The 21730-nt window shown below is 32.3% G+C and overlaps 1 protein-coding gene across 2 annotated transcripts; it reads left to right on the top strand.

The window, feature by feature from the left end:
• Positions 1–257: 257 nt before the first annotated feature.
• On the top strand, positions 258–1942 carry LOC107435393 (uncharacterized). Of its 2 annotated transcripts, XM_016047000.4 has the most exons (4): positions 259–845; positions 949–1005; positions 1106–1162; positions 1556–1942. In XM_016047000.4, exons 1-4 carry the CDS (start codon positions 390–392, stop codon positions 1658–1660), a joined length of 675 nt encoding a protein of 224 aa, XP_015902486.2. In that variant the 5' UTR covers positions 259–389; the 3' UTR covers positions 1661–1942. The 2 variants fall into 2 exon arrangements, with proteins under 2 accessions (XP_024923696.2, XP_015902486.2); XM_025067928.3 differs by lacking the exon at positions 1106–1162 and having other exon boundaries at positions 258–845.
• The last annotated feature ends 19788 nt before the right edge of the window (positions 1943–21730 follow it).

Below are 21730 nucleotides of genomic sequence, written 5' to 3'. Positions count from 1 at the left end.
ATTAATTTATTTGAAAAAGTCATAAGTTTTTATGTTCTTTTCCCATAGTATAAGTAATAAATATGTTAAAAAAAAGGAAAAAAAAAAGAAAAGAAAATAAAAACTAAGGAAAATCTTCTATTGCTATCAGTACTTGAGCAAGCTATTGATCATTTGGCAACCGCGTTTGTTGACTTTGTCCATTATATCGAATATTCAAACGCGACAAGTCACAAGTTGTTAATTCTTCTGTTATAAATAGACTAACCAGGACTCTAGGCTAATACATAGTTCAATTTCTCTGTCTGATAGGAAAAATAATAATTTTAGCTACTTCTTCTCAGCTTGTTAATTTGGTTAAAAAAAAAAAAAAAGAGAAAAAAAGAAAAAAGAAAAGCAGATCTACCGGAATGGAATTCTTCCACAATGGCAATGCTGTTCGACTCCGGAGCCACCATCAAAGATACCTATTTGCCAAAGACGATCAAGAGACCGTCGGACAGGACAAAGATCGATCATCCAACGGAACTCGATGGACCGTCGAGTTTGTAACCGGCTTCAACTCTGTTATCCGCCTTAAGAGCTGCTACGGCAAGTATCTCACCGCCTCAGATCAGCCATTAATTCTGGAAGGTTTGGGTAGCAGTATGAAAGTTGCACAGACCCGGCCGTCACCCGTTGACTCTACGATCGAGTGGGAGCTGATCAGGGTTGGGCAACACATCAGGCTCAAGAGCCGCCACCACTCCGTTGATAGCTTCCTCAGGGGCAGTGGACGGTTTCGGTTGTACTCAGTCAGCCATTATCCACCTCAAGAGGATACAGATAGGGATAGCTTGGACTGGAATGTTGAGCAGATACATGAGGTTAGCAGCTTAGAAATATTTACTGTATAAATAGTTATATATATATATATATATAATATTTAAGTAAAAATTGTTAATGTTACATATGTTCCTATCGATGCAGCATACGACTCCGGCTCCACAACCTAGTGCTCCTAATAGAACCCCTGGTTCTGGACAAGTGAGTTGAACTTAAAACGCTAAATAGCAGATCAATCACCAACATATATATAATATTTATTTAAAAGTTGTTAATGTTACATATGTTACTATCGATGCAGTATGCGACTCCGGCTCCACCACCTTGTGCTCCTAATGGACCCCCTAGTTCTGGACAAGTGAGTTGAACTTAAAACGCTAAATAACAGATCAACCACCAATGTATATATGTGTGTATATATATACATATATGTGCGGAAATTCTATGGTGAGGACGCTCCGCATGAGAACCGCAGTATTAGTAACGGTTTTTCATAGTATTAACGACGATTTTTAAAAAATCGTCACTAATACTATGAAAAACCATCACCAATACTGTGGTCCGCATGAGGACCGTCCGCACCATAGACGGACTGCATATATGTATATATATATATATATATATATAGTGATTCGTGGTCATATATTTATAATTTTTTAGTTAAAGTTCTCATCGGAGTTTTGTTTTCTTTAATTTTGACATTAAAAAGTTTTGTTGAAACGAATGATAAATGTATTATTAATGTATGCAGGGGGATACCATCGGTAAATGGCAGCAAGGAGTTGAGACAGTAGGTGCAATAGCAGGTTTAGTAGGTGCAATAGCAGATTTAGTAAGCAACAGCAGATGTGGCTGATATGATTCATTCTCAAGATGATGAAGAAGATGAGGACGCTGATGGAGGTGGGGACATGGGGGAGTTTTACTAATAGGGAACTAAATTACTTGGTTTTTCAGAATGTTAGTTATGTTAATTGGTTGTAATCGTTGCCCTTTTTATTATTAGTTTTTTTAAAACGAATGCTTTGTATTTGAATATATCACCTCCTGATGCCGCTGTTGTTTCTTTTTTTTCTTCTCTTGTGGTCATTTTTTCTGTATTTACACCTATATTTCTTACTTTCTTTCTTTCACTCTCTCTTTTTTTTGTCTTTTTGTGTTACTTTTTCATTTGTTTTTAAGTTTTTATTGATTTGCAAAATAAAATCATATTTGAAAATAGAAAATCATTTTTTTAACTATTGATCCATATGCCAGTTCACAAGTATAACTAATTTTTTCATGTTTAAAAAATTAATACTTTTTATCGGTGAACTTCTTAATTATTTTTAATGCAATTACTATAATAATTAATAATTAACTCAATTTAATATATTATGAGTGATATGACGATTTAAAAATATTACATGAACATTAATAAAAAAATATTTTTTTATCTATTTTGACCAATGTATTTATTTAAGAAAATCATATGCATAATTTATTTTTTATTAGTTAAAATTATTATTATTATTATTATTTTTTATAAAAAGTGTATAATGAAGTAATGTTCCTATACAAAGTTTTGTATAATATTAATATTAATATAGTATAGCACAATAGATTACAGGAAAGTTCAATCTACAGCAACAAAATTAGTACAGTGCAATCTTGCGTACCAAACCCGTCGTTTATTAACAATTGGCATGCTGAATCAGAACTTGTTGGAGTATATGACAAAACTCCCATATACCTTTCTTAATGAAACTTACATTTATTTATTTGTTTAAAAAAAAAAAACAAACACTTCTATTAGTAATCAACCACTATTGTTTGTGCGTGTATATATATATATATATATATATAAATAAAACCAATCTACTCTCTTCTGTGCAAAATGTGTATATAATGTATACAGGATCTTGGGCTTCGTCCTCCAGAAAAAGGGGACTACTTATATGTAAAATGTAATAATGATAATTATGAAATACTACTCGCTTCAACTTGTCTCCCTAAGTTTCACTTACCATGTAGAGCTTCCCCATGTTTAGATTCAGTGGTAAAAAAGTATACACCCTTAAAACTTGATGAATCTTAGCACGGCAAACAGGACATGTCCCTTTTGCATCATTAATCTCATTTAGACAAGACATGCACCCAACCATGTGGCCACAGGGGACCCAAGCACTCTCTACTGGAGCATCCAAACAAATTATGCAGGATGATGAACAACCATCATCTTCTTTCTTTTCACCGGCTCTAGCCGGTATACTCCCAATCCCAATAGTTGTTGGGGATGACAAATCAATAGGACTGGAATCAACTGATGGATAGAGAATTGGAGTACCATCTTCTATGATACCATCTGGAAATGGTGGAGCTGGTGGGCCAAAATCAAGGGGCTGAGAAGAACTACTCCAAGTATAATTTGATGTCATATTTGCTTCAGAGGTCAAATGTGCATCAACAACATTTGAAAAACTCGTGCTGCAATAAGCCTGATTTTATTATAATATCTACATTTTTATTATTTATTTATTTTAACTCAGTTGAGGAAAATTTTCTAGACACAAACATTAGTCATAAAAATAGCTTGGCCAAAAATCAACACAACAAGGGGTCAATTAGGAATGGCAATCGGTCGAGTCAACAATACCTTGGCCAAATATCAAGACAACAAGGGGTAAATTAGGAATGACAATCGGGTCGAGTCAGGTTTTCGAAAGATCCAATCCGATCCAGCGCGTATGGAAAACTATAACATGGTTTCAGACTCTGTCAGGTTTATAATTTTCCTATCCGTTTCAGATTCGCATTTGGGTCGGATTTGATTTACTTGACATATACCTGAATGTTTTTTAAGGCAAAATGTAATAAATTTTGCATTTTGGTCAGAATGGACGGGAAACCTAGATGGGTGGAGCAAAACCCAGTTAACGATAAATCCGGATAAGCTATCAATAGGGGCGATTTGATTTTCCAAAAAATATAAAGTTTAAATGTAATTCAAAGAAAATTTAGGAGTCTCACTGAAATTTCCTTTTTTTTTTAAATTTTTTAAATTATTCAAAGTTCAAACTTACTCTTCTAGGGATTCACATCCACCACCTTGGCTCACTTATAGTTCGTCCTTTATTGATAATTTCTCAATACAATATATCCCCACGAGATCTAATTTTAGAAGTCAAACTATATATTCCATAGCTTAGCATTATATACAACCAACAAGTTATAGTTAAAATATTTAGCTTCTCCCAATCAGTTAAAACACTTTTATGTGTATTAAACCATTAAATCCAGATTGATCTAAAAAAAATTAGATTAAACTGTACTGTTTTAGATTTATTTACACGATAATTTAAATTGATTAAGCATATGAAAGTGTTTAATTAGTTCATTCAACCAAATTCAATCCTACACTGACAGCCAGAGCAATTACCCGAAGACTTATTCCTACACTGCTAAATTGTGCATGCTCCTAAATTTGACCCTACAGGTATTGCCAAGTCCAAATCACGGCGTGGAAAAGTTATGAAATGGACTGAAATTTGATTGACTTTATGAATCAAATACCAAACTCTTTAGCCAAAAACAAAAAAAAGAAAGAAAAAAAAATTACTAAACTCAAGTCCAGCGGTTGAGTTGAGCCTTACTACACATACACACACACAAACAAACGAAAAAAAAAAAAAAAGTCTCAAATAATTAACTGTTTGGTGGTCTGGAATATTATTATTAAAACAAGATTATATACCATAATTGATATACGTTGAATTTTCTCAATAAGAGGATTTTTTTTTTTTTTTTGGGCAACCAAAAGGATATTTCATTAATTAAGAAGAAGAAAAGTACATTAGATTTTAAGATATTAAGTTGGAGGCAAGAGAAAGAAATTTAAGATCCACAGATGGAAAAAATACGTGGAATTGCTGTAGCTTATTACAATAATAATGTTCCGCATAACAAAAGTGCGTGATTGAAAATTGCCTTTACTGTTTCAATATTAAATTAAGAAGAAATATTCAACCCTTTTAATGGACCACAAACAAATAAAACTTTTAATGGGCCAAATATTGGTCAACATAGCAAACACACGATTAAAAATACTTTTTTCCAAAATATATATCATTATGGTCGTCACTATCGACTTCATTTACTTTTTAGGTTACTCTTTTGTTTTTTTCTCCCCTAAAATATGCTAATCTATCCAATTAATTAACTAGTTCTAGATGTCAAACCACATATTCTATTCGTGTACTTAATTTTATTACGATTTTAATTTTGATCTTTGAAGATAGATTAGCATTATATATATATACATATATATATGAATTAAGTGTCTACGAAGTTGGTTTGAAGTTAGTCAAAATAATTCTTCTCCCAATCATCTAAAACACCTTGTCTGTATTAGACAAATTAATTAAAACGGGATTGTCCTAAAAAAAATTAAACTGAATTACATTATTTTAAGTTTCATTTTTCCCCAGATTATTTTAAGTTTCGTTATATTATAATTTTTTGGATAGGTCCATCAAATCGAATCCAACACTTGCATAGAAAAACAAAAGAAATTCTTTAATTTCCATGCACGTGAACAACATTGACAGAGTCAGAGTGAATTCATATCTCCCTGCCCAGCGACCACAACACTTATCCGGACGCCGCTATATCATATTGTCCATATACTCTTAAAAATTGACCGTACAGGCATTGCCACGTGACAGTGTGGAAAAGTTATGAAATTGAATGATAAAATTCAATGGCGTGCTTGACTTGCAGCCTTCCCACAAAAATAAAAAAATACCAAGTCAAATAATTAATTATTTGTGGTCTACAATATGATTTAGGAGTGGGCAAAAATCGATCTGAACCGATCAAACTGATCAAATCGAAATATTTAGTTCAGTTTGAATTGGTTTTTATTGTTTAATCGGTTTGGATCGGATTATACATAGAAAAATTTTACATTTTCGGTTCGGATTACGGGTTGGAAGGAATTTTAACCCACCCAACCCAAACTGAACCGATTCATACCCACTTAGCAATTTTGCAAAAATTATTTTTATTAAATTATTTCTATAAAATTTTATAAGCCCTTGATCTCTCACAATCTAATTACCACCGTTGGATTCCTCATCTCATAAAACACAATACACAACAGTGACAGCACAATCTCATAAAACAAAATTGAAACCCTAGCAGGCAGCAGCCACCGGTCAGCCACCACACGATTGAACTCCCAAGCAACGCCACCACTTGAACAACCGCCTGCACCGGACTCAGTCCACTCGTCGCTCCCTTGCCGATGGCCATTCGCCACCACCTGCAGGAAACTCAAGCTTTGCATCTATTCAATTTGAATTGATTTTTAATTTTTTTCCTCCCTGGATGCATTTGTCATACTTACATTTTCGGTTCCGGCAACCGGGGTTTGATTCCGATGGTTCGGATATCAGTGAAAGGTTCGTGCCTAGCAGTTCATGATGATATATGTTATAAAGGGGGTTAGAGTTCTCCAAAAATAAATAAATAAATATATAAAGTCCAATCCGTGTACAGCCACAAAGAGAGATCGAGAGAGAGAGAGAGAGAGAGAGAGAGAGAGAGAGAGAGAGAGAGAGTAAAGTTTGGGAATTTGAATAGGAAAACCTAGTTCGGTTTGTTTCAACTCTGTACAGAATTCCAAATTATTAGATATGTACGGTATATACATACATAACAACTAAAAGTCTTCATTTTTTATATGTGTATGTTATCTGGAAGGATATATGTTTTCTAGCTTGATTCCAAGCTTGTACTGACCTCGGTTCAAACCACCATCCCATGTAGCTTAATATATATTTACTTATTGAACAGAGCACTTACATATCTATGTTGTGAAAAAAGAAAGCTAACCATATATGTCTTCTTGATATTGTTTTTCTTTCATGATTTTAGCTTTCCGTGAATTAGGAGTGTTTTATGGCATTTTACATAGGGGTGGGCTTTCATATGTATGCAGTATGGTTATATGTTCAGCAGTTCTGTTTAAAGAGTATGTCTTACTGATTAATCCGAGTTATACAACATTTATTAGGATTTAGGGTGGACTAGGAGATTATCAACAACATTTCTTATCAACAACATTAGTTTACTCGTTTGCATCTCATTGTTTCTTCTGCAATTTATACTAGTCTTTTTTTTATTTTTATTGACTATTTTCAGTTAAAAATGCTTAACTACTTCAGGGGATGATGATTTAACAAAAGTATCTCCAAAAATAAGAAAACTGTGGGACGGTTAATTTTAATCTATTTCCTTTTTGGTTGAATTCTGAGGTGACTAACCATGGAATTTGATAGGTTGATCAACTTAAGGCACAATTCATGTGATGATAATTTTAAAGATTTTATGCGTTAAATTTGCAATTAAAATAAAACAAAAAATATATTTTAATTTTATAACCAGAGAATACCTTGTTTGTTATAGGTGGAGCGTGAAGAGAAGGCCAGAAGTCTACACGAGGATATAACAAAGCATGTATGAGCTTTCTTAACCTCTTAAAATAATGTTGTGATATGTCTTGTCTTTATCTATAAAGAATCAATTTTTGAACACTTTGATCTTGTCTATATCTGTAAAGAATCAATGTTTGAACACTTTGATTATAAGACTTTGGCTGCCTTCTAAGCAAGGAAGACTTTTATTGGATAATTTCTTAAATTGCTTTTGGATGGTAAATTCATAATTTTTCTGTGAAAGCAAAATTCTATTGACTTAAATTTTTTGATTTTAGATGGTATATCAAGATTCTAAAGATGAATATAAGAAATTATACCATATATATATATATATATATATAATTTTTTTTTTCTATAGATAAGTGGCATCACGAAGTTGTTTACCACGAAGTATTACTATGGAGTGACTAAAGTACTTCATAGTATTGCTTTGTGGTTCATACAGAGATATTGTTACATCATGTCAAAACATGCTTTAATATGTTTCTCATGGACACATCATGTTATGCATAATTTTATAAGTTTCTTTTCCAATTTACCTTCATAATTTTGAGTGTTGCTGGTGATTTATAAAAGTGAGTTTGCATTCATATGGCATCTGCCACACTGTTATGAACTCTACATTATAATCCATGTTCAGATTTTTAGAATATTCATTTTTCGTTAGCATTTGAATTTGGTTGTCTGATCCTTCTTCCATTGTTTGGACAAATATGTCCTTAGTGGATTGCAAAAGAAATTACACTTCTATAGAAACAAATTGAACGAGCAAATGAAAAAGGATGGCGGAGAGAATATCCTTTTCTCTTTTTTGTTAAGAGTAATATGATATTTATGTGATCGTATGCTATTTCTTTATCTGGGGCATACTCTTTTCTCAATGTGCGATGCTGCAAATAGTCCAAATTATCTAATCTCATAAAATTTTTTATGTGCTTATATCTGCAAAGTCAAACTTAAAGTACAAGTTGCATATATATATATATATATATATATTTATATATTTATAGATATGAGGTTCTTTTCCTCAAGTCACTCAAAATTATTTATGCATAACTAAAACTTTTTGTCTTGATAAATATGAATATGAACCTTAACCTGCAAATTTTGTTCACAATCGCTGAATATATTGGAAGAAAGCTACTTCTTCAGTCACCTTCAAAGCAATCACGATTATTAGAGAAGCTTCCAGGAGTAATTGCAGATGTAGTGGAGATCGAACATGTTTTTGACAACTCATTCACAAAAGTAAAACAAGGACCAAACATCTTGCCTGAATCACCTGTTGGACAGGCTTCTCAAACTCTCAGCACTAATTTGGGCAGTGAATCTAATTCCTCTCCAAATGGTAGAACAGATGTGGCAGGTTTGATAAGCTTCTAATTCTTTGGAATTTATTCTCTTTCAATTTCCTTTGGTGGTTGTTTCCCATTACTTAAAGAATCTATGCTATTTTAAAGACATAAAATATCATACATGGAAACTATGGAATTCTATTTTTTCTAATCAGTCTTAACACCAGGAGTTTGGATGGAAGAAGTGTATAGCAAACTTTTTTTTTTTTCTGTTTTTTCTAATTAGTATTGCAATTTTTATTTTTTATTTTGCTTTGTGGTCTAATATATTTTTTTCCCCTGTTTTGTAAATAAAATCAAACAGCCTACCGTGACTTGCATAAATCGAATAGCATTCCTTTTCTTCGTTTAATTCCAAAATCACAAACAATTGTGTGATTGTCTATTATTTGGAGGTAAGTTACTTAGCCATTTTCTCATTATTTTTGCATGTGGGAAGGTCAAAAATTGCTTTTGGAAAGTGTAGTGAAGCCTAGGCTGTGAAATTGTTTGCTGTGAAGTTTGGAGATTGTGAAGTGATGTGTGACTTGATTGCTGTGAAGTTGTTATGAAAATCTATTTGTGACATTTTCATAATTTATGTGGAGTTGTGCATGGAATTTGATTATGCTGCTGTTTTTTTTGTATATATGTTTTTCAGTATGTTTATTTTGTTTTTAATAGGTTCTAGATGGATGAGGGCCACAATGATTTGTATGATATTAATGAATTGGAAGAGTATTTAAATGAATCAGATAAAGCTGAATCTCAACCTTCACAGTTGGATAAACCTTATAAAACGCAAAAGAGAAAACCTTCTAGGGCTCCATCTTGGGTTTGAGAACATTTTGAAAAAATTATAGATAATGATCCAAATAATCCTAGGTGCAAATGTAAACATTGTGGGGTAGATTATGTATGTAATACCAAGAGGTGTGGAACTAGTACATTATGAAACCATTTGATGAACCAATGCAAAAAATACCCTAGTAGGATGGAGGATAAAAAGCAACAAGTTCTTTCATTTGAAAGTGGTAGTAGCAATTTGGTCTCTATGAGTACAACATTTAGTAAAGAGGCATGTAGGCTTGCATGTGCAGAAATGATCATCATAGACGAGTTACCGTTTAGCCACGTTGAAGGGGAAGGGTTTAGAAAGTGTTGTAATGCTTTGAACCCTAAGTTTGAACCGCCATCTCGTAGAACAATTTCTAGAGATGTGTTTCAGTTGTACTTAGATGAGAAATTTTTTTTGAAAAGTGTGTTTTCATTGAGGAAGCAAAGGGTTTGTCTTATGACGGACACAAGGACTTCCATTCAAAATAACAATTACATGACTCTTACCGCTCATTTCATTGATGATGATTGGAAGTTGCATAAGAGAATTATAAATTTTTGTATTGTGCAAAATCATAAGGGTGAGACAATTGGTAAGGTTATAGAAAATTATTTGATTGAATGAGGTATTGAAAGGGTTTTCACAATAATGGTTGATAATGCTTCTTCAAATGATGTGGCTATTAATTTTTTGAAAGGAAAATTAAATTATTGGAAAGGAAATGTCTTGGATGGTGAGTTTTTGCATGTTCGTTATGCTGCACATATTGTAAATTTAATTGTGACAATTGGATTAAGGAAAATCCATGATAGTATTGCTGGAATTCATAATGCTATTAGATATGTTTGATCATCTCCTTCAAGGTTAAACAAATTTAAAGAATGTGTAGAGAAGGAGAAAATTGAATTTTAAGAAACCGTGGTTTTGGATGTGTCTACTAGGTTAAATTCCACCTATTTGATGTTGAACTCGGCTTTGAAGTATCAAAAAGGTTTTGATAGGATGATAGATGCTGATGGACATTATCTTGGATATTTTGAGGAGGATGAAGTAGGAAGGAAGAGAGCCGGACCACCTCTAATTAAAGATTGGGATAGTGCAAGGGTTTTTGTGAAATTTCTTGCTACTTTTTTATGAAGTTACCTTAAAATTTAGTGCCTCTTTGACTGTTACTTCTAATATATGTTTTCATGAATTGAGTTTGATGTATAATACACTTGTTGAATGGAGTAATAGTCAAAATCATTTGATGGCCGATATGGCAAAGAAAATGTTGATAAAGTTTGACAAATATTGGGATTCACTTGGAAATGTCAACAAGTTGTTGCTTATTGCCGTTGTGCTTGATCCACGATATAAGCTAGAATATGTATCATATCTTTTTGAGGATGTTTATGAAAGTGGTATGGTTGAATCTTTAACTAGGGATGTAAAAGATACTTTAGTTAACCTTTACAACTTCTATAAGGAAATTGATTCTATGAATGAGAGTTCTAAAGTATCAAATTCAAATGATAGTCAATCAATGCAAGCACAACAAAGTGGGATGATGATGGGTTCATTGGATGATGGAAGCATAGATGATCGTCGGTGTTTGAAAGAATCACAATTTAAAAAAAGAAAAATGGAGAAAAATGTATTGGAAATAAAGAATGAGGTTGATAAATTTTTGTTTGATCCATGTGAGGATGTGGAGAGTGAGAAATTTGATATTTTGGCTTGGTGGAAAAAAATAATTGGACAAAATATCTAATTTTATCTCAAATTGCAAGAGATGTATACGTCATTCCAGTTTCTACAGTAGCATCCGAATATGCTTTTAGTACCGGAGGGTGTATTATTGATGCATTTCGAAGTTCATTGGGTCCAAAAATGGTGGAGGCTTTGATTTGTTCTCAAAATTGGTTGCAATCAAAGCCTATGACGTATGATTATAGAGTTGAAATACCAATGGAAGATGTCGCATATTATGATTCTATTGAATCGGGTAAGAATTTTTTTATTATTATTATTTGTAATTTTATTTTTATTATCTATTTAGAGCTTTTAAAAATTTTTAGTAAAATTTACAACTTCTTTTAGCTTACTAATTAATTTAATATCATATTTTAATTTGTTTAGGAGCATCTTGGGTTACAAAACAAAGTTTACCTCCACCTAATTGATCTATAATTACTTGGTAAGTTTGTTGTTAATTCCAAATCATCAATTATCTTTTAAGTTAGATAATATTTTAGTAATCCACTTAATGTTTATTGATTGCTAATTCTTTACATTTAATGCTTAATGTTTAATGTTTATTTATAATTTTAATGTTTGTTGAAGGATGAATGGAATTTGGTTTATTGAGGTAGTGAGCTTTGCATGGCATATTGTGAGATTGAGCTTGTGGTTGTTGCTGGTGGCTTTTCATGCAATGGAGAATGTGGAAGAAAACAATATTTAAAATAATTTTCATTTTTATGGATTATTAGTTTATTTAATTATAAGTTCATTTTAAAATTTAAGATTTCAAATATGGGTTGTATTTTATTTTGTAGCTAATAATAGTTGTAGACTTGTTATATAATTTATTTGTTGATGTATGGTGTATAATTAGGTGGTGGTAGTTGTAGATTTGTATTATAGTTGTATGATTTTGTGTTGTATTATTTAATATGTTTGATGCTTAATAATTAACTTATTTGGTATTTTTGTTTAGGTGGATGGATGTATGTTAAAATTATTTAATTTAAACAATAATTTGAAAAGAATACCTAATTTAAAATATAGATTGGTGATTAAAAAGGCCTAAAAATTTTTTTATACAATTTTGGTCCAAAAAATACCAAATTTGAAATATATATATACAATTTGGACCGAGGACCAACACGAAGCCCAAACCGGCCCAAACCGCGAACCCAACCCAAACAGATCAAGTATGGTCGGTTCGGTCGGTTTTGGATTGCATATGGAGTTCGGTTCGGTTCGGTTCGGTTATGTATCCAACACAAACCGAATTGGTCGATTAGGTTTAAAAAAACCCATAAAACCGAACCAATCCGCACCGAGCTCACCCCTAATATGATTATTAACACAAGACGATATACGTACCGTAGTTTGTATAAACGTTGAATTTTTCTTAATTAGAGGAAAGCTATTTAAATTGAAGGTTTAGAGAAAGAAAAACTAATAGACAAATGGAAGAAATACGTGAAATTGTCTTAGATTACTACAGGACTATGCCGCAAGAGCAAAAACACAATGCCTACAACATGTTCTTAGCAATGGATTTGAATGGAGATGGGAGGGTAACCATCGATGAATATGTTGAGATCTTCGATGAGCTCAGCTTCACGATATCGAATCCGAGATTCATTAGGGAACTTGACAAAAATGGAGATGGAATCCTGGATTTCGAGGAGTTTGTGAGCTTGTTCTATCTTTTAATGTTGGAAAATTAGAAAGCAAAACTGAAAAACTAAGTAACACAAACAACAACAAGAGTTATCGAGGTTCGGCCAAGATAGCCTACGTCCTCGTTGCTCCGGTGAAAGCTTCTAATATTTTATTGAGTAGCTGCTTTCACAGAAAATAACTACATAACTTAAACTATGAAATCACTCAGATATTCACAACCCAAAGCCCTTGTTACACCCTTTTCACTCAGTGTTCTTTACCAGGCTCACGAAGAACCTCACCAAGAATCAATTACACACACAAAGAAGAACACGAGCGAATGAAAACATATTTTTTGGAGTTTTCTCCCGCTTCTGCAACTTTCTGGAAATTTGATTTTCATCTCTCTTAATCTCGTTGTGAAGGAGGAAGACATATATATAATTAGTGTTGTCTCAAAATGACATCACTCTACTTAAGCTGTGAGGCAAAATGACCATTTTGCCATTCTTTACTTCCAAAATAATGAAGTGCACCATTTTGACCTCCAGAAGCTTGAAAAACACACAAAACAGGTTTTGCACCAGTTCTACAATTCTGCACCAGTTCTGCAAATCATCACAGCAAAATTACAAGGTGAATTTGAGGATTAAATCATCACATATCTCCACCTAATCCTCAAATTTAATTCAACAGAAGCTCATCACCATCCCAACAAAAATAACCATCACCAAATCAACCTGCTCCAACTCAGAGTAGATTTTTACAAGTATTAAACTTGCCAACAGAAAGCACCTTTGTACCTATATCAGAAGGATTGAGCTCAGTAGGAATTTTCTTCAACTTAATCACCTGTTGAGCTGTCATATCTCGGATAAAGTGATACCTGACCTGAATATGTTTAGATCTTTCATGAAACACTAGATTTTTACACAAGTGGATTGCACTTTGACTATCTGAGTATAAAACAACCTCTTGATTAAGTGCTTTAAGTTCTGTCAACAGACCCTTAAGCCAAATAGCTTCTTTTGCAGCCTCTATTGCTGCCATACACTCAGATTCAGTTGTCGATAAAGCCTCTATAGGTTGTAGCTGAGATTTCCAACTTATACAATTTCCACCCAAAGTTAACATATAAGAAGACATAGATCTCCTTTTGTCCCTATCACCAACAGAGTCAGAATCCAAATGCCCAATTAACTCAACTTCACTTGAATTTCCTTTATAAATCAAACCTTAACTCACTGTGTGCTTCAAATATCGTAGAAGCCATTTCATTGCCTCCCAATGATCTCGGCCAAGATTAGCCATGTATCTACTCAAGACACTAATGGCATGAGCTAAATCTGGCCTAGTACAGATCATCATATACATCACAGATCCCACAGCATTTGAATATGGTACAGCCACCATATCTTCCTTCTCTTGCTCTGTAGCTGGACATTGCTCACTAGACAACTTGAAATGTCCATCAAATGGAACATTTACTGCTTTTGCACCTTCCATAGAAAATCTGGCCACCACTTTCTGAATGTAGGAAGATTGCAGTAGCTTCATCTGATATCTCGATCTATTTCTCACAATTTCTATTCCTAAAATCTTCTTGGCTTGTCCAAGGTCCTTCATTTCAAACTTAGAATTGAGTAAATTCTTCACAAAACGTATAAGTTTACCATTTGGACCTGCCAGTAGCATATCATCCATATATAATAAAAGATACACTGCCTTGTCTGTCATAGTTTCCTTAAAATATAAACAGCTATCAAAATTATTTCTCATAAAACCATCTTTTACCACAAAATAATCAAACCTTTTATACCATTGTCTTGGTGATTGCTTAAGTCTATACAATGATTTCTTAAGCAAACACACAAGATCTCCACCTTTTTCCTTAATTTCAAAACCTTCAGGCTGTCTCATGTATATAGTTTCTTCTAATTCTCCATGAAGAAACGCAATCTTAACATCTATCTGTTCTAACTCCCAATCAAACTGAGTTACCAAAGCCAACATGACCCTTATGGTTGTATACTTGACAATCGGTGAGAAAATTTCATTGTAGTCTATGCCTTCAACTTGAGTATACCCTTTAGCCACTAATATGGCTTTAAATCTCATTGGTTCAGGCTCTGTCACTCCTTCCTTGACTTTGTAGATCCATTTGCAATCTACAATTTTCTGGTTTGCACGTCTGGTACCAACTCCCAAGTCTCATTTTTATGTAAAGATTCCATTTTTTCAACCATAGCTTCTTTCCATTTTGCAGCTTCCTTTGATTTCACAACTTCCAAATAACTTCTTGGCTCATTATCTGTAATATCTTGAAATGCCACCAAGGCAAAAGCTATGAAATCTGTATAGCTGTACTTTCTATTAGGCTTCATTTGGCTTTTTGCTCTATCTCGGGTCAGCAAGTATCCTGGTGAAGTTATATTTTTCTCTCTTGGACTTGAGGATTTCTGCTTTGGTTGTTCATCTTCTGACTCTTCATCTGATTGGGCAGGTGTATGCTTTTATGGTTCATCAACACTTGGAGGTTCAAGGACAGCTTCATCATATGACTTATCACTTAGATTTTCATTCTCTTGACTCTCCATCTCAGGAAGTAAATCAAGACTCCTTGTTTCCAGCTTGTTACTGATCTCATTTCTTGCACTGTTAGTAACTTTACAAGGCATAGAAGTTTCATCAAATATCACATCTCTACTTATAATGACTTTATAACCATAACTTTCTTTATCCCAAAGTTTATAGCCCTTAACACCTGAAGGATAACTTAAGAAAACACATTTTATACTCCTAGGTTCAAGTTTTCCCTTTTGATGTACATATGCAGCACAGCCAAAAATTCTAAGCTTGCTATAATCAGGCTTCTTATCAAGCCACACATGTTCAGGGGATTTAAAATTTAAAACAGTAGATGGTGATAAATTTACCAAATGCATAGCTGTCATAATAGCCTCACCTTAAAACAATTTAGGTAAACCAGATGAAACAAGCATACATCTCACCTTCTCAAGCAAAGTCCTATTCGTCCTTTCAGCCACACCATTTTGTTGTGGTGTGTACTTAACAGTTCTATGTCTTAGTATACCATGAGACTTACAGAAATTATCAAATTCTCTATTACAAAATTCTAGACCATTATCGGTTCTCAAGGCTTTTACAGGTTTATTGGTTTGATTTTCAATAAGCAATTTCCATTCTTTAAACCTAGTAAATGCTTCATCTTTGGTTTTCAGCAAGTAAACTAAAACTTTTCAAGAAAAATCATCAATTATTGATAAAAATTATCTATTACCACTTTGTGTTTGTACCTTGGTAGGGCCCCACAAATCAGCATGCACATATTCTAACATAGATTTAGCTTTACTTGTACTCAAATTAAAGCTAAGCCTATGTTGTTTTCCCAAAATACATTTTCACAAAATTCTAGCTTGTTGATTATGTCCTTTCCAAACACATTCTGTTTATTCAAGTAGTACAAACCTTTTTCACTAATGTGACCCAATCTATTATGCCATAAAATAGTTTTATCAATTGATGAACTAACAGAAGCATTACTAGAATTAGTCACTATTTTATCGAGCAAAACATACAAACCATTCTTTTTCACACCTTTCATAATAACAAGAGAACCCTTAGTCACTTTTATAGTACCATTTTCAGTTTTACAAGAAAAACCAGATTCATCTAACATGCGAAGAGAAATTAAATTTCTTTTCAAATCAAGGACATGTCTAACTGAAGTAAGAGTCTTAATGGTACCATCTAATAGTTGTAGTTGCACATTTCCAATGCCAACTACTTGACATGACTGGTTGTTTCCTAGAATGACTTGACCACCATCACACTTAGAGTAAGAGTGAAAACAACTTAAATCAAGACACATATGAAAGGAACAACCTAAATCTAACATCCATTTAGATTTGTTTTGACTGGAAGACACAACCAAGACCTCTGAGGCTCCAAACCAGTATAAGCCACTACCAAGTCACCTGTTTCTTGGCCTTTCTCTTTTTCATCTTTTCTTTTCTTAAAACAATTTTTACTAAAATGGCCCTCTCTCTTGCAGTAATAACACTTCCTGCCTCTTGTCCTAGATTTAGATCTAGGATGTTCTCTAGATTTACTCCTATGGTCATTGTGACCCCAGCTTCGAGTGGTGGTCCTACCTCTAACTGTAAGTCCTTCCCCTTTAGACTCAGATTTCAATTCCAAATCTCGGGACCTGAGGGCACTCACTACTGTTTCTAAGGACAAAAAGTCTCTTGCCATACTTAATGGCATTCTTCACTTCTCTATAAGTCTCAGGCAAGGAGTTTAATAATATCACAGCATGATGTTCATCATCAAAAACAACATTAAAGTTTGCAAGATTCAGTATTAAGCGATTAAAAGAATCAAGGTTAGCATCTAAGTCCTTAGTGGTATCCATTTTGAAACCAAAAAATTGTTCTAATAAAAGAATTCTGTCAGGTAAAGATCTCACCAAGTAAAGCTATTCAAGTTTCTGCCACATCTGTGAAATAGTACTCACATCATCTATTTGCCTCAACACATTGTCAGAAAGATGAAGGATGATAGTACTCATTGCGATTTCATCAATTTCAACCTTCTTTTCTTCGGTGACATCTACTGCATATGACCCATCGATCGCCCTTGCCACCTTCATCTGGACCAGCACAGCCCTCATCTTCTTGCGCCAGAGCAAGAAGTCTCCCTTTCCATTGACGACTTCAATCTCCAATTTCGTAGACATCCTTTCAATTGGCCAGAACCAAATCTCTCTTCCAAGATTGTTAATCAAAAAACTCACCCAGAATTGAAAATATCCAAATTCACCAAGAACCGAAATTACCCAACTCACCAAGAATTGAAAATGCCCAACTCACCAAGAATTGAACTAACCCAATTCACCAAGAATTAAAAAAAAGAAGAATATCCAACTCATCGAGAATTGGAAATACCCAATAGCTCTTATACCACTGTTGGAAAATTAGAGAGCAAAACTGGAAAACTAAGTAACACAAACAACAACAAGAGTTATCGAGGTTCGGCCAAGATAGCCTACGTCCTCGTCGCTCCGGTGAGAGCTTTTGGTATTTTATTGAGTAGCTGCTGTCACAGAAAATAACTATAGAACTTAAACTATGAAATCACTTAGATATTCACCCAAAGCCCCTGTTACACCCTTTTCACTCAGTGTTCTTTACCAAGCTCACAAAGAACCTCACCAAGAATCAATTACACACACAAAGAAGAACACGAGAGAATGAAAACAGATTTCTTGGAGTTTTCTCCCGCTTCTGCAACTTTTTGGAAATTTGATTTTCATCTCTCTTAATATCGTTGTGAAGGAGGAAGGCATATATATAATTAGTGTTGTCTCAAAACGACATCACTCTACTTAAGCTGTGAGGCAAAATGACCATTTTGCCATTCTTTACTTCCAAAATAATGAAGTGCACCGTTTTGACCTCCAGAAGCTTGAAAAACACACAAAACAGGTTCTGCACCAGTTCTGCAATTCTGCACCAGTTCTGCAAATCATCATAGCAGCATTACAAGGTGAATTTAAGGATTAAATCATCACATTTAAGTAGTGGGCGGCTCATCTTTTGCGATGGCCATGGATCTTTTCCTAATGGATTCTACTTCACTTGCTCCCATTGCTTCTCTAATGATCAGAATACTACTTATGATCTTTGCTCCTCGTGCTTCAATAAAAGAAATTATCATCACCACCATGAGGCCATTTTGGATAATTTTACTTTGCTTCGTTCCATGGCGGCCTGTAGCAAAGCAGCACAAATGCATCAGGTCAGGTTTTTTTTTCAGCAAGCAAACATTTATTCTCAATTTTTATTTTTTATTTTTTACATGACTCTACATTTAGTTACATATTGATTCAAACTGTTAAATATTCTAACAAGGAAACTAAAGATTTTTATGCATGCATGCGAGTAGAGCCTAAAGTAGGGGAGCACAAAAAATTACCAATCCAAGATAATTAATTTGGTTATTCGATTCCTGTTTGGATTGAATTTATGTCAAAATTATTTTAAAAAAAAAAAAAAAAAACACAAACGACGTCATAATGGTTTTTTGGTTTTGGGGTTTCACGAAAACTGATATAAGCGAACTAAATTTGATCCAAACGTTATAAAACAAATAATTTAAGCCAATAAGCCATTTAATTGAAAAAGAAAAAGTCCAAAAAATTTAAAAGCCAAATCAAACTAACCAATACAATTCAATTCAACAAGAATTCAAACTGACCAATCAAACTAACCCAAGCTGATCATCTGTAGCAGATGGATCAGATTTTGAGATTGGTTTGGATGTGTTAAAATTTTTCAAACCCGATTTCGATTAGATTAGTTTGGTTTTTATCTAAATAGGTTGGTTTGGATTTAGAGTGCAACGTTGCAAGGTAGCAAAATGTTTTCTTTCCCCCTCCTCAAACTATTGAATTAAAATAGTTAGTTAATTATTTTATCATGTATTGTATGAATTTGCAACTCAATTAATTGAGCTATTTTAAATGGAGACAATCCAACAGGTGCAACCAAACTTCAACTTAATGGAGACGCAGCAGCAGTATTATAGTACTCCTATAGTCAGTACTGATCGAGGAGGCCGTAGACGTGCTGGAATGGTAATTAATCCCTCATTTGCTAATGTGTGTGTTTTTTCTTTTTATTTTTTTTAAAAAAGTTATTTATGGTTTATGTTTTAAATGATATAGTTAGGCTTCAACGCTTAACTACATGTTTCAATTTTTTTCTTTTTTAAAAAAACACATGCACTAAATCAAAATAATTTGTAATAAAATCAGGCTCATAAATTTGATAAATATTTTTTTTTATCGTTATAAATGGTTATCATAGTAGTCATTTATCGTTCTCATATGCTTAATCTTTTAAACCCATAATAATAATAATAATAAATATAGAAAACCAAAAACATATACACAACAAAGGAGTCTTTTGAACCGTGAAAGTAGAAAGAAATTATATCATTTGCTTAAATTTAAAAATTGACCTTTTTTTTTTTAATTGCTGACAGCAATAACTAAATAAATAAAACAAATAAAAAATTGGACCACTTCGTGTTATAAGGTCTATATGTATGCATGCTGATCATAATTTTGGGTTCTGCTTAACTATGATTCCAGGAGAGAGTCAGGAAAGCATTTGCAGCTTTTAACGCCGCCCAAACGGGATATGCCATCGGAGGTAATCTTGTAACTATTGCAGCCGCATGTACCATTATGTAGTAGTAGTAGTTGTTTGTTTATTTGTTTGTTTTCTTTTTTATTTATTTTTTTTTTTTTTTTTTTCTCTTCTATCTTTTGATGAATAACATTATGTAGTAGTTGCTTTCATTCCACTCTGATATTTAGAATCCACGACCTTTCAATAAATGATAAAAAATTATTATTATGCGTACAATATTATTTAATTTTTTGTTATCATATCATTATTTCTTTGCTTCTGGGTGATCACTAAAACGTAGGATTTATATGCAATGTAGTAATTTAATTGGTTAGCTAAAAGAGTTGATGTTCTCATACTTAAGTTTTACTTTTAAATGTCAAAACATAATAAAATGTATTTAATTATTGATTGTTATCTTAATGATAGATCTCATCAATTTTTATCACCAATAGCAATAAGTAGCAAAACTTAATATAAAATGATATGATCCAAATAGATTGCTTTGATATGATGATATGATCCTTCCCTAAATAAATCCAAGATAAAGTCGTTTAAATAAAATTTGTTGGTTATTTTCATCATTGGTCTCTCATATTTGGCGTATTCTAACCACTTAGTTTTTATACATATAATAATATAGACTATTTCTATTAGAGAATTTCCAATTTAATTTATTTAGAACAGTTATAGAACAAATGTTTATTGATTGGTTATATTATCAAGTAATTTTAATTTTAATTTAAAATGCTAAAATAGAATGTATTAACCTTTAGCATTTACTATATAATAAACACTAAAAAAAAATTTAAAAAAATATTTATAGAATTTTTTAAGGAATTTTTTCTATTGAAAATATAATAAATTATATATATTTGCTAGAAAATTATATATAAGAAATTGAACAAGTACAAGTTTTTTAATATTTTTTTAAGAAGATATAAAAATTCTAAAAAATCTATATAAATTATTTAAAAAGAACTTTATTCTTAAAACCATTTGTGGCTTACTAAATTTTATTTTTCCTTCCTTCATAAACAAAAAAGATATATATATCTATATATATATAGATATAACATTTTTAAAATTTTAAATTGATCGTTTAATTTTTGTTCTCTTAGTAAAAATTTTCAAAGCTTTAATAATCAATTTCCTTTTTCAAACTTGGTTCTGTATGAAAAATATAATTTATAAAAATATAAATTTTAAATCTTACAAGTTGTAAAGATTTTTAAAAATTCAAATTATTTTTGAAAAGCAAATTTTTTTTTAAGGATGATTGCATTTTGATATCTTTTAAAACCACCAAATTTCATTTTGAAGTTTTAAAATTAATTTTGTTATATTGATACTCCTATTTTCAAAATTCTTACAAATTAGCCAATTCGGTTTAAATTGGTGGAATTTGTCAAATAAGAATCATGTGTAGCATATATGATTCCCAAATATGATTTTTAATTTATTTGTTAGATTTTCTCACTTAAAAAATTCAAAAAAAAAATTGAGAGCCTGAAAAACATACTAGATGTTCAAAAAAAAAATTAGAAGCCTAGAAAATATCAGATGGTAAAAAAAATTGTTTGCAAATAAAAAAATATCAGATGTTAAAAAAAATTGTTAGAACTTGAAAAAAACCAAATAATTAAAAAAAAATTTTGAGAACCCAAAAAAATATCA

This window comes from Ziziphus jujuba, chromosome 3 (genome assembly GCF_031755915.1).
Source record: "Ziziphus jujuba cultivar Dongzao chromosome 3, ASM3175591v1".
In the NCBI taxonomy this organism is placed as follows: domain Eukaryota; kingdom Viridiplantae; phylum Streptophyta; class Magnoliopsida; order Rosales; family Rhamnaceae; genus Ziziphus; species Ziziphus jujuba.
Note: the sequence above shows the minus strand (reverse complement) of the source record. Positions and strands in the feature narration are given on the sequence as shown.